This window comes from Sylvia atricapilla, chromosome 2 (genome assembly GCF_009819655.1).
Source record: "Sylvia atricapilla isolate bSylAtr1 chromosome 2, bSylAtr1.pri, whole genome shotgun sequence".
Taxonomy (NCBI): domain Eukaryota; kingdom Metazoa; phylum Chordata; class Aves; order Passeriformes; family Sylviidae; genus Sylvia; species Sylvia atricapilla.
Genome location: NC_089141.1, coordinates 89679160 through 89692354, shown reverse-complemented (window position 1 = coordinate 89692354; position 13195 = coordinate 89679160). Strand labels below are relative to the sequence as shown.

The window sequence follows — 13195 nt, the reverse complement described above, 5'->3', positions numbered from 1 at the left end:
TAGTATAAAGCCTTACTTTGCTAACTTTAAAATCACAGAATTACAGAATTATTTGGGTTGGAAGGGACCTTAAAGATCATCTTGTTCCAACACCCCTGCCTAAAATTCAGTGTTAAAATTTGAATATTCCTAGTTGATACTGTTTCAAAAGCTAAGTAAGTGTGTTGTCATTCCATTGCACTCAGGAAATGCTGAAGTACAGTAAGAACTGTGAAGGTGCTGAAGATCTTCAGGAAGCATTAACTTCTATACTGGGCATTCTTAAAGCAGTTAATGATTCTATGCACCAGATAGCCATTACGGGCTATGATGTGAGTAGCAGTACTTTTGCTTACTTTTAACTTTATTTCAATTTCTTTTTTAGATATATGTACAGTATATCTAAATATACTATACTATAGGAGCCTATACTATGTACTAATAATAAGAAGAATGTTTTACAAAACATGCCTTTAAACTTAATTGTGTAATGAAAATAATAGAAAAGGTTTCTCTTTATATTCATTTGAAGTTTTCCTGCTATGACTAATATTTTCCTCTACCTAAGTTTTTTTTGCTTTGATCTTTGTGTAAAACTACACCCAAAATTTTCAGTTCCCAAAAAAATAACAAAACCCAAAACAATACATAAGCAGATTTGGAACAGAGTTTGGGGGGCAAAATCAAACAACCAAACGTGTATTCTGCTTCCCTCTCTCTATGCATAGTTCTCTGTGCCTCTGCTGGTACTCTCGACTGTAAAATCCAGCTTGCAGCAGGTTGGCCAATGAAAATTACATGTAAAAATTCAACACGGACTTTATTACATTTCTAAATCAAAAATAAACACTGATATGAGAGATTATTTGCAACAACAGACTTCTAAAGACGTGTTCAGAGTCTGTATTTTAATCTGATGTTATCTCTGGAGTTACAAATATCACTGGTGTTTTTGTTGCAGGGAAACCTGAATGAGCTGGGCAAGCTTTTAATGCAGGGATCCTTCAATGTCTGGACTGATCATAAAAAGGGTCACACAAAGGTGAAAGATTTGGCACGCTTCAAGCCAATGCAGCGACACCTCTTCCTCCATGAGAAAGCAGTGCTGTTCTGTAAGAAGCGAGAAGAAAATGGAGAGGGATATGAGAAAGCACCTTCTTACAGCTACAAACACTCCTTAAATGTAAGACACTGATCAATCCTGATGGTCAAGGTACTCAGAGCTTAGCCTGTAGTAATACAACATTCCAGTTTTATCTGTGCAAACCTGTGTTGCAGCATTGTACTGGGAACTTCACTCTTTCAGACAAACCTGACTGGTGGTGTAGGTCTGTGTTATTTTGTGTTGCTGTCTGTCCAGCCGAATGGCTGTTGCATTAATCACACAGAAAACATAGGGGAAGGTAATGTAAAAATCCTGAAGGATTTAGTGGTGTAGATTTTAAAAGCGATGTTTTACAAGTCAGTCTCAATCTAATGTACCTAAATCTTTTTTCCCTCCAAGGCAGCCAGGATCTACAATGCACTGGATCTCTTGTCTCCAATGCAAAGATCACAAATTGTTAGCTATTCTTTTCCTTGTGCAAGAAGCCAGAGGGGGTTTTCCTTTTCAGAAATAAGGTACCAAAGGATACCAGTAGCTGCCTGCTTCTGTTTTTAACATAATTGCAATGCAGTAGGTCAGCTTCTGTTCTCTTTGCTTCCAGATGGCTGCGGTTGGAATAACAGAAAATGTCAAAGGTGATGCAAAAAAATTTGAAATCTGGTATAATGCAAGGGAAGAAGTTTACATTATACAGGTAAATAACATGGCCCTACATTTAAAAAAAAAAAAAAAAAAAAAAAAAAAAAAGGGAGCAGGAGTCTAACCCTAAGAAGATCTGGAGGTTTTTTCCCTCTGTTATATCACTAATAGAGTGTGATGAGGAAATGTAGGAGAAAAAAGAAAACTAAATGATATATCAGTGGAAGAGTCTTCTGGGGGATAAATTAATCACATCTTGCAATGTCCATAGGGAATATTGTATACACCATTACTATAGCTGTCACTGGAGTAGTGGATGGCTTGGGAGATGGGGTTTAGCTGTAGCACATACACAGCCTCTGCCTCAGCCTGTTCAGTGGCTACAACCAGTTTCTGTTCATGGAAGCACTGGAGAGGGAGCTTTGTCTGTCCCTCTTGAATGATTCCTCTGAGGCTATGCTTTGGCATGCAACTATTTGTGTAATAACTATTCTGTGCTTGATGGCTGATTGTATTTATTTTTGGGTAGGCACCAACCCCTGAAGTTAAAGCTACTTGGGTAAATGAAATAAGAAAAGTGCTGACAAGTCAACTACAAGCATGCAGAGGTAAAATCCTTTGGAGATTCTCTTTTTTCTTTTTCATTTTTTTTTTAATCTATTTTCTTTTTGATCTTGAGACTCTGCCCTGTAGATCTTCCCGGTGTAGGACACAAATAAAGTTCAATCATTCTATTTTTCCTCCATTACAGAAGCTAGTCAGCACAGGACATTAGAACAAACACAGAGCTTACCTCTACCACTACCAGCATCATCTTGTGCAAGGTAAGTATGTTGTCACATCACCTGGCTATCTTGTATATACTATATGCTATATACTAATACATCTGATTTGCAGCTCTTCATTGCTTCTACCCCTTAACACTGGTCCTTGTGTTTTAAGGTTTTGGATTAGTTTTCTTCCTGCTATAAAGCTGTAAAGCCTGGAATTCATACATCTCCAGAACTGTTAAACTGAGCAGCAGTAGCATGTGTTCTGCCACAACATTCTCTGATAGAGAATGCCACAGAAATGTAATTTTCTGCACCAGCCAAAATCTTGGTGGTATTATGTGCCTGCTTGTTGAGCAGCTAATTATATACATTACAGTCCAGATAAGAAAGTTTTATGGAGCAGCTTTTTTCTTCACTATTCTTTTCCTTTATTTTTTTTTCCTTTTCCAATGTCATGTTACCTTCTTTTTTGTCTTTTTCACAGCTGTATCTTTTCTCTGTCTCTTGTTCTTTTGCTCCAATTTACTTTTTTTAACCTAAATAATGTGATAATTCCTCCAGTGTCCCATTTTCTGGGAGAAGTTGGTTTTTTTTTTTTTTCCATCCCTCACCATACCAACCTTCTTATTTTTCCGTTCCCATCTGTTGTTCTGCCCTTGCCTGACACCTCTCTTTGTCCTCTGTTAGTCAGTCTGGTTTTTCGTATGTGTTCATATACCTATCCATAAGCCCATGCGCTCATATCCATATGGTGTGTGCTCAAGTATGTATTGGTAGCTCTCTGCCCTGCGTCTTTAATGTACCTACTTATTGCTCAAGGAGAATTTCCCAGATACATTGTATTTGTGGAGTGTCTTTTTCTATCCTATTCCCAGATGGGAATCCACTGCAATGTCCCTCATCTGTTCCTGTACTAAGAGCTACTGAGAGGCGGAGTTTATTCCTTTATCTTTCTTACTTTATTCCTAGTATATTCAGGAGGAGCCTGTTAGCTGCATGTGAGTGGAAGTTGTCCTGAGCCATCTTTCCAGTAACTCCCACTTACCATAGTACACATGATTGCAGTTAGCCAGGAGAGGTGTTTCTCATTCATATATTCTCATGGTCTTTAAATGCACAATCACCAATGACTGTTTCAGTCCTGGGAGCTACAGTCTGGGAAGTAACAAATAAAGGGTTTTCAGCCTACATATATGTATGTAAAAGCCTGTCATTGGATTGATTGTCTTCATTCTCTTCTAATAAACAGTCCTTCACGAAACCACCTCAGAAATACCAAAAAAATGGAGGAGAAGAAAGCTGATCTCACAAGTGTAGAAGGTTGTGGCACTACAGTAGTACCAAAGTACCCCGAGAAAGGCAAAGGTGAGTTAGCCCATAAATGTTGTGGTCTCTCATTGCAAGGAGCATGCCTGCACTGCAGATGCTCAGGCAGATCCACCAGCAGAGTAGCCACAGTAGTGCAGGGGAGGCAGCAGCACTCCTGAACGAGCAGAGCTTTGCTGTTTTCAACCCTAAGGCAGCCCACCCACAATGTGCTGCCCCAAGCTGCACTAGCTAGCATGCTGGTCCCATCTTCCCTTAGCTTGGGATTGATTTCTGCATTCCAGGTGTGGTGTGGATAGGCCCAAAGATATCTTGAATGGATGGTAGCCAAAGGCAGGTGGGAGCTATTTGTTAGGAGGCCAAATCTGCAGAAGGTCTTCTCTTAAAGCTGCCCAGCTTATCAGGGTTCCCTGTCTCTGAAAGAATTTCTTGGCAGTACCTGACCTAAGAGGAATTTGTTTTGTTTTGTTTTTTTCTCTTTAATTTTTTTCCCATCATGGAAATCACTTATTAAACCAGTGGCAGTACAAGCCCCTGCACAGCAAGAGCAACCAGACACTTGCGTTGTACCTGGACTTTCAGTTGTCCCTTCTCATCCTAATATGCAGATTCCTTGGCACAGCTGCAAATGACTTTTTGCCTTGATCTTTTCATGGCCTTCTCCCTCTCTGTGTCTCTCTCTTCCTTTGTAGACAACACTAGCTCTACCTCAGAATGCTCTGTCCTGTCAAAAAAGCGCTTTACGCTGCAGGGCTTTACTAACCTCAAAAGTCAGAAAGGTAACTTTAAAAAAAGGCTAGACTGTTTTCTGTGTAAGGCTGTAATTGAAGCATCACCTCGTATGTGTGTGTAGTGTGGTGGGTTTTCAGTGTACACACTAGCTTGCTCTTGCAAGGTCAAGCTAGGTTCCTTAGTTGGTGCCTCTGACAGGGAGATTTCAAGAGAAGCCAGCTCCAGAGTGGGAGGGGGAGATGCAGCTAGGAAAAGTGGGGCTGTGGGGATGCAAGAGGAGTGTGGTTTCCAGTGCCTCCAATCTCACTGTCAAGGCCAAGGACAGAGTTTATAGTGCCCCATTCCTGTAGAAAAACTAGAGGAAGGAAGTTGTCTTCTGACCAGACACCTGGCCTGCTTCTAGCTTCAGTGGATCTGCCCCAAATGCACTAGTACTTGGCAAAAAGGAATCAAGGTGATTCTGTGAAGGTTTTTCAGAGGATTTTTTTATTGGCATCCTTGCTAACAAAATTCTTAAAGTATAAATAACTACAGCAGAATGTGTCTGACAATGTTGTTTTGCTGGATAGAAAAATAAGTAAGAATTTCCCTATTCTTCCAGAAATGGTCTTTTCCTCTTTTTTCCTAAAACAAGCAATAAGAGTTTGAGACTTTTCTTGCTTCCTCCTGCCAAGTAATCACAGTGGTACAGTCACTTCTTGCTTTGAAGAGCTGTCTTTGAACACTCTGAATTGCATTAAGATGATTTCACTTGTTGAACAGCATGGTATTTTTTCTCCCCCCAAGCATCTTTCCAGACTGCCTGTTTAAAACCCAATTACCTTTGAGTTCTTTCTGGAGAGACTCCAGGGTTGGTTATCTAATGCTATTGAGGTGAGCACTAATGTCCCATGCTTGCCTTGACAGAAACTCCATCTCCTTCTGCTAAAAGCCAGACATTGCCAATGATCCTTCTTACAGGACCAGGTATTGCTGTAGCACTAGATTTACATAAAAACGATTGCTTAATTTGGTAATGTTTGTCTGAAATTGAAGTTAATTGTATTCAGTTGATGTCTAATCAATTCAAAAACGTTTACATATATTTTTGTCTATTACTGTAAAATAAATTCATCAATTTATCTTCAAATAACTACTTGTAAATAGTTAATTTCTTCTGCTGCCAAGCACCAGTGACAGCTAAAATTAGATTACAGAAATCCACTTGTTTTCCAGTGTAAACTCAAAGGTATTTAGCATGCAACCCACCTATTCTCTTTTTTCCAGTTCTTCAATATCTCTCTTCTATGTTTTTTTACCTATTCATCCTTCTGCAGCTTCTCCTACCAGTCCTGACAAAAAAGCCAAACGGCATGAAGTAGTGAGTGACCCAACTCCTTTTGGTTTAAGAGGTACAGTGATGCCACATCTTGTACTCCACAAGTACCCACACATCCCTCACATTATATGTTATATCAGAATGCTGAAAATACCTGTATGATGCTGTTGTGTGCAGGAGTATTGACATCAGCTGTGTTTTTCCAAGTGGGTCTATATATATTGGTTTTGTTTTTGATAGCACAACTGGTTGAAGTTTTACCTTGGTTTGAATAAAGTAGCATATGGGTAACTTGTTTTTAGAAGACGAGGAAAGAGATCTGTTGCTGAAGAAAGAGCCAGAAGCCATGTTTAATGGAATTACAGCTGCTCTGCAACCATGGTTTTCCATGTGTTAGAATCCTCCTGTCACTGGGGCCCCTGTGGAAAGGATTTAACTTTTAAAAAGGCAAAATATTTCCAAAAATATAATTGTCATGAGGAATTTCCATTTTAGATCTGCATTTATTCCTGCAGACACAGACCTGTTGCATCTTTCTTTGGGTGATAGTAGGCAGCTTCTACTGCCCTGTGAAGCCCAGATGACTTAACTGAACCCCTTTGCAGCAATTTGCCTCCCGTCCTTTCAACTCATAGCTAAGCAGAGAATGGGAAACTATTTCAATTAAACAACCCATTTCTAACCAGCAGAACTGATGGTGAAAGTTTGAGTACAAATCCCTAGGGCTAATTAACTAGAGTAGTAGAGGATACAAGGAGAGCAGTCCCTCTCCTCCTGGCTCTTTCCACCACTGTCTCCTTTAGAAAATACTAGTCTAAAGGTGAAGCTATTTCAATCCCTACCATCAGCCTCCTCTCCAGGTTTCTGAAGACTTTGTCTTGTCTGTGGGAATGGTGCAAGCTCAGCTGCTGTGCTGGGAAAACTGCAACACCATTCACCTTGCTGAGCAGCAGGCAATGCAATCCTGGGATAGACACGTGCAGAAACACCACAAGGGTGGATAGGAGAGTTACAAGGTTATTCTTCTGCAGGTAGCAGGCAAAACTCTGAGATCTCCAGGTACCATGGAAATCCTAAGGGCCCAAAAATGTCTGAAAGAAAAGTATGTTTTATGGCCTTTTCCTCAGATGATGGAATCTTCCAAGGATCATTCCTTGATCATTACTTTTTGATTTGCAGTAAAATTATTGTGTCCTTGGAACAGGCTTATCTGAGTTGGTGTTCTGTCCCAGAAGCATCTTACATTATGAAACTGCTAAACCAAGTAAATTAATTTAAAACATCTACTAACCCCTCCTTCTGTCTTGCACCTTCCAATCTCTTTTCTGCCACTTCATCTCTTCTCCTTCCCCAGCTCAAAGAAGGATAAGCAGGGAGATGACCCAGGCATTTCAGGATGAAACTATGCCAAGTGATGGCCACAGCAGAGCACATGGCCCCCATTCATTTCCTTTCACTGCTTTATTGCTCTGATTTATGCTAAAGTGAGCTCAAGGAATGTGAATTAGTGTCAGAATTACATGTTGTAGGCTGATCATAGCTCTTTTAAGAAACCTATCAGATTATTTCTGAAGAGAAGCAGTTAATGAATTCTTGGTTTACCTGGCATTGTTATATCTAAAATAATTTCTGAATTTTGTCTTTGGTTTTGTCTTTTCTCAGATGTGCCTACCCTTTTCCTACCTTTCCTGCCTTTATAGGGAGCTCTGATGTAGTCCCACCCCGCAGAACACACACACACAGATTAAATGTGCATGATTTCAATCCCATGGTTTGCTAACATGAATACTACCATAGTGACCACCTCCCTTCCCAGGAGGAGCTGGGCTTTTATACAGACTTGTTAATTGTAGGATGCCAGCTTGCTGAGAAGTAGTATCATTGGTATGGCAGGACTAGGCCAGTCAGCTCTTAGCACATCAGCACAATATAAAAAAAGAAAGAGGCTGAGGAACAAGAGCTGTTACCCAAAATGTACCCAAAACATACCCAAGCTGTTACCCAGTGAGTATGAGGTTACAGGCACTTAGAGTGATCTCACTTTCTTTTTCTTTTGTGCAACTCATTGGTTCTGTTTCTAATGAGAGCTTGGAACAATTAGGGGAAACCAAGTTTTCTTTTGTTGCATTATTCTTAACACTGAAATAACAGAAATGGTTTCAGCTGTGTCCAACCAGCCAACTACGAGATGTAAGCTTCCAAGGAAATTTTCATGGAATACAGCAGACATTTATTACTCAGTTTCTTCACAGATAGAAGTTCATTCTTAACGCTGGACAGGGCTAAATGGGTCAGTACTTCCAGTCTTGTGCAGGTCACTCAGCAGCATAGGCAAGGTAAAAGTCCCACTCTGTTTGATGTGCTCTGGGTGTGATTCCTTTCTATGGTTTCTTTGGCTTTATTCTGATGCTGCTCTGTTTTTTTCTAATGCACTGGCATGACCAGCTGTGTGACAAATGCCTCAGGAGCAGTGCAAAGCAAAAATGCTGGTGCTTTCTCAATTTAACTAATAGTTACATAAAATGGGAGATTTATTCTTCCTTTCATTCTTTTCATTGAGTTTCACTGAAACAAAAGTTTGCTTACAAATACTTGTCTCTTTTATTATGACTTTTTTTTTTGTTATAAGCTCAACACATTTATTAGCAGGTTCTGAACTTGGTGTAAAACATCCCACTAATAAAACCTGATGTAGTTTTATTTGGAAGAGGATTTTATGCACTCTGGATATGATTCAGCTTTATGAGTAAATTAAATGCTTCACCCTGAGAGAGAAAAAGCAATAAATGACAGGCAGGAGATTGTTGTTGTGGTGTTTGATGCAGTGTTTTAACACCAAGGTTGTTCCGAGTACTTAAGTGTTCTTGTGTCAGCCCTCTTAAAAAATGGGCTAACTTGCGTGGAATTTTTTTGACAGTGCTTAACAGTGTGAAGGAGGCAATACTTATCCATCCCTTTCCCCAGCAAGCTGGTTAGGTTGCTTTGGGTGACAACCCTGTGTGTTCAGCCTCTTCCCAAGAAGTGTATGTTCCTGTCTTTTGCTTCCTCTCAAGAAAAAAGATTATCTGTCCCTCATTTATCTTGGTATATGTATTTATTATGCAAATTTTTTAATATTCTCTTTTCAGTTGGAAATTTGCATTCTCTCCATTCATTTCCCTTTATATAAATCCAAAGGGCTAAATTCACTGCCATGCATTTCCACAACTCCACTTACTCAGATGGAAGCAGGCCAACTTTTGCCAGCAGTGAATTTCCCGCACTGACTGTAATAACCTCCCTGTGTCAGTTTTTCTTCTGTTTGTGTTGATCACTTAAGAGCTTTTCAGTGGGGAGAAGCTTTCTCCCAGTCAGTGGCTCACTGCTGCAAAGTTAACTGTTGGCTGTTCCTTCCCCAAGGCTGGGCCAAACCCTCCCATTCTCTTGATGCATCCGAAGAAAATGACGGCTGGTCTAGTGCTGAGGAACCGCTGAATTCATCGGATGCAGAGGAAGAAGGAGGAGGAGGGGGCGGTGAGATGAAGCTGGTAACCAGAAATTATTTCCTATGGAGCTGAGCAAGTGATACCAGCGCAGTGTGGCGGGATACAGGAATGCTTTTGAAGCTGGCAGGAGGGAAAGTGCCTTGAAATGCTCAGCTGGGCAGAACTCCCAAGGCAATGGAGAAGGACTCCTTCTCTTAAATCAGCTGGGTGTTTGTCCCTTGAGGAGGTCCCTGTGTGCCTTTGCACACCTGCAGCCCAGGGAGTCGTGGCTGCTTGTGCCACCATACAGCAATCAGGAGATACAGTCATCAGGAGATGACTTACTTGTTCAGTTACCATGTCAATAGACTTCAATGCAGACACCATGGCGTGGGTTTGCCAGGTTTTCTGTTTCTTATTTTCTGTAGCCATATGAATTAATTGTTGTAGTGGGAACATTTCATGAATGTTTTTCAGAGAATGAAAATTAATGTATTGAATTTGCGTGTAATCAGTTAGCAGAATTTTAATGCCACAGTATGTATATTTATACCATCTTCAGCATGTAGGTACATGAGAAAGAAGGGAAAAGTATTATAATTGCGTAACAAAAGCCGCAACATACCTTAAAGTACTCAACAGAAATAATTTGTTTTCTTTTCTCTGTGTGCATTTAGACTCCTGGTAAATATACAGTTGTGACTGATTATGACAAAGGAATTTCTGAAGAATTTACAGTGAAAAGTGGAGATCTAGTTCAACTGATTCGTGAAGGGGAGGATGGACTTTGGTAGGCAGATCTGTGTTTGGAAACTTTTATACGCAGAACTGTGTTTAGAAGGCAGATATTTAGGGCAAAACTTTCAAAGGCATCAGATGAATAAGTCTGACTTCTAATTTTTTTATGATTTTTTAGGTTTGTAAAGAACCTGAGCAGTGGTAGAGAAGGTTGGATTCCAGCAAACAATCTGTTGACGCTCATAGGCAACTCAAAATCAGTTCAATCTTTAAGCAGCTCTGGTAGGCTATATTATTTTAAATAAGACGATTGTCTCTTTAAAGATTCATATTATCAAAGAAAGTAATGAAAAACAACCACTATATAATATTTTCCTGTGGGTTTTTTTTTCTCCCTTTCTTTTCCCAGAATCAGGCACCGCCTCCAGCAATTTGAGCACATCATCAAGTTGCAGTGACAGCTGCAATGTCAGTAGCACCAGCTTCTCTGACATTAAGGGCTAATATGAAATGTTCATCCCACCTCCCTGGAAGGTAAATCTGGAGAGTTTCCTTTGCTGCAGAGTTCTGGACATTGGACTTTATTGGAGAACCACCAGTACTGTTGCCAGCTCTGAGTATTTTAGTGGTGACTTTTACAGGTTCTCTCAGAAGATCCCAATGAAAAGTGCATGGAATGTGAAGCTGTAAATAAAAGTTAAATGATTTGAAATAGGATTTTTTAGAGGTTTCTGCTCGGAAGAGCTGTTAGCAGAAAGCGTGCTTTCTCCTCGACACACAGTCAGGTTTCTGCAGAACTGTATCATTTTGTAACAGACAGAATCTGAATGTGAGCCAACAAAGTGTGTTCAATGCTAAACGCTCATTGTAAACAAATTACTCTGTACAGGATAGGTATGAGGAAAATAAATCCAAGTTTACAATTTCTTCTCCCCAAGAAACCCTGTCTCCAAGGACATACCTCGATCAGTGCAATGAATGGGACTCTGACGGCAACGAGGAGGAGGTTAGGTCCACCCTTTTCTCTTGGGTTTTCAGGATATTCTTCTGCTTCCTGGAGACTGGGATGCAGACATGACCAATTCACTGACCACAACAACATCAAGAGAAACTATTACTTAATTCTTTCCAACATTTTAGTGACATGTGCAATGGAATAGCTCTTTTCTGAGGTATTTTGTTTAGCCTCACAACCAAATTCTTTACCAAGATCACTGTGTTTACATAGCCTTGGCAATTTAGTAGTATCTTTTTCCTTATGCAGGTGCACAATGAAACACAAATGTTGTTATTCACTGAAAGATTTTTTAATAAACAGTAATTGCATGGGTACTTTCAGCTCTTACAACAGGCAGAGGAAGCTATTCTAACTACACTATGGGTCAAGAGCCTTCCTTCAAACAGTTCTATGAGGGCTGGAAATCCAACATATTTTTAGTCCACGGTGTTTGTTCCAGATTAATTGAAAGAGAAAAAAAACCCAGTGACATATTTTTTTCTATAAAAGGGGAGCACAGGAGGGAAAAAAAAAACACAGAGTCAGATTTATGCTACAGATAAGTATTTCAAATTTTTTTAAGGAAGAGTGATGCTAAATTTGCCATTTTCAGGGTATGATGTAAGCTGATGTACATTTTTACTTTGTCCGACATTCTTTGCACACCATCCTTACAAACAGTACAAAACTAAGTCTCAAATATTTTTGCTTATATTAAAAGTGGTTTTTAACTGATTCATGCACTGTATTATTTAAAAATAATGGGGACATAAACAGCAGAACTTTTCAGAAGCACTAAGCACAGCAGCTTATGTCAATGGGAACTGCTGTTAATCATCAGACTCACTGATGGCTGAGCCCTGAATTCTGTCTTTATGCCATATTAGAATTTTGTGTTTCAGAGGCTGCAGATTAGAAAACTTAAATGACAAACACTCCTCAGAATGATGCAGAAGCATCCCTAACCCAGACGCAATCAAAATGCAGCTGACCATGGTCAGCACAAATTGAAGCATTTATATACACACACATATATGTGTGCACATATATGTATGCATGTATATGCTTGTGTGTATATATCTGTGTATGTAGATATGTATATGTGTGTAGATATGATGTATCAATGTAAAAGATGTATTTATAGTCTTCATGCTGCTGAATGTGTCACTTTACAATTCATAAATAATTAGTTTTCTTGCAGTACTGCAATATAAGTGCTGATCAGGGTTTTACTTCAGGTGTCTTTTTCAACATGGAAATCCTCTGATCTTTTTTATTATTCCATATAATACTGTGCTGACCAGGAATATTTAGTCTGATATTTAACAATGGAATAGCAACATGAGATTCAGCTTATCTTATCCTCATCTATGTAAGTTATTTTGTAAATTATCTGTAACATAATTTTCTTATATATTGCTGTCATTGCTTGGATGAGACTGTTGTTTCATTTCTCACTGCAGCCTCATTTGTGTTATTTCAATGGTTTTTCCACATCATTGCACTTTAATACAACCCATTTCACCATTTCCTTTTTTACTGCTGTTGTGAATTAGAAGTTCAAAGTCAGAGATCTCTACTGTAATTAATTTGAATAAATTTCAGCACTTCTTGCTGAATGCCTTTATATAGACATGTTCCAGGGTTTATTATTTTGTCTCCAAGTCTTGAAAGGTTGTTATGGGTATCATATTAAAACAAAGAGAGGTTCTAGGATTTGGAACAGAAAACCAGGTCTGTCTATTCAAATCCTCAGCCTGCTCATTCTGGCACCATCTCAGGAAAACACCATTTCACCTTGTGGTCATGTCTCATTTAGAATCATATGCCTGGCACTAGGGAATTAAAGCCTGTCTGCAGGCTGAGGATAAAAAATGAAAGCCAGTGCCAGGTAGTTGGATTGATTCTCTTTTTCCCCCACACATGCTTTTCTGAATGAGAGCACATCACTGTTGGGTTTTCCCGAAGAAAGCTGTGTATCCATGGATCCTGTGGTATTAGCAGAGCAAGTTGGAGGTCTGCATCAAGCCATGGTTCACCCTTGCTGCACATGAAGAGGAATGTGCTTGTCCATGCATTGATTGATGACTTTAAAGACCATCATGCCATGCCAGGTGAATTTCA

The 13195-nt window shown here is 39.5% G+C and overlaps 1 protein-coding gene across 4 annotated transcripts in view; it reads left to right on the top strand.

Annotated features, from left to right (window-relative positions):
* The window catches only part of MCF2L (MCF.2 cell line derived transforming sequence like), a 95713-nt gene extending 83009 nt beyond the window's left edge, over nucleotides 1-12704 (top strand). For 2 of the 4 annotated variants that reach the window (XM_066313804.1, XM_066313805.1), the window contains exons 21-32: nucleotides 186-311; nucleotides 941-1162; nucleotides 1686-1778; nucleotides 2253-2331; nucleotides 2475-2547; nucleotides 3746-3861; nucleotides 5461-5520; nucleotides 5871-5945; nucleotides 9272-9399; nucleotides 10014-10126; nucleotides 10253-10356; nucleotides 10484-12704. In XM_066313804.1, coding sequence (XP_066169901.1) covers nucleotides 186-311; nucleotides 941-1162; nucleotides 1686-1778; nucleotides 2253-2331; nucleotides 2475-2547; nucleotides 3746-3861; nucleotides 5461-5520; nucleotides 5871-5945; nucleotides 9272-9399; nucleotides 10014-10126; nucleotides 10253-10356; nucleotides 10484-10578 — 1284 coding nt within the window. In that variant the 3' untranslated portion in view covers nucleotides 10579-12704. The remainder of the gene's footprint in view (nucleotides 1-185; nucleotides 312-940; nucleotides 1163-1685; nucleotides 1779-2252; nucleotides 2332-2474; nucleotides 2548-3745; nucleotides 3862-5460; nucleotides 5521-5870; nucleotides 5946-9271; nucleotides 9400-10013; nucleotides 10127-10252; nucleotides 10357-10483) is intronic. The other 2 variants (XM_066313806.1, XM_066313808.1) reach the window with 2 other exon arrangements.
* Nucleotides 12705-13195: the final 491 nt, after the last annotated feature.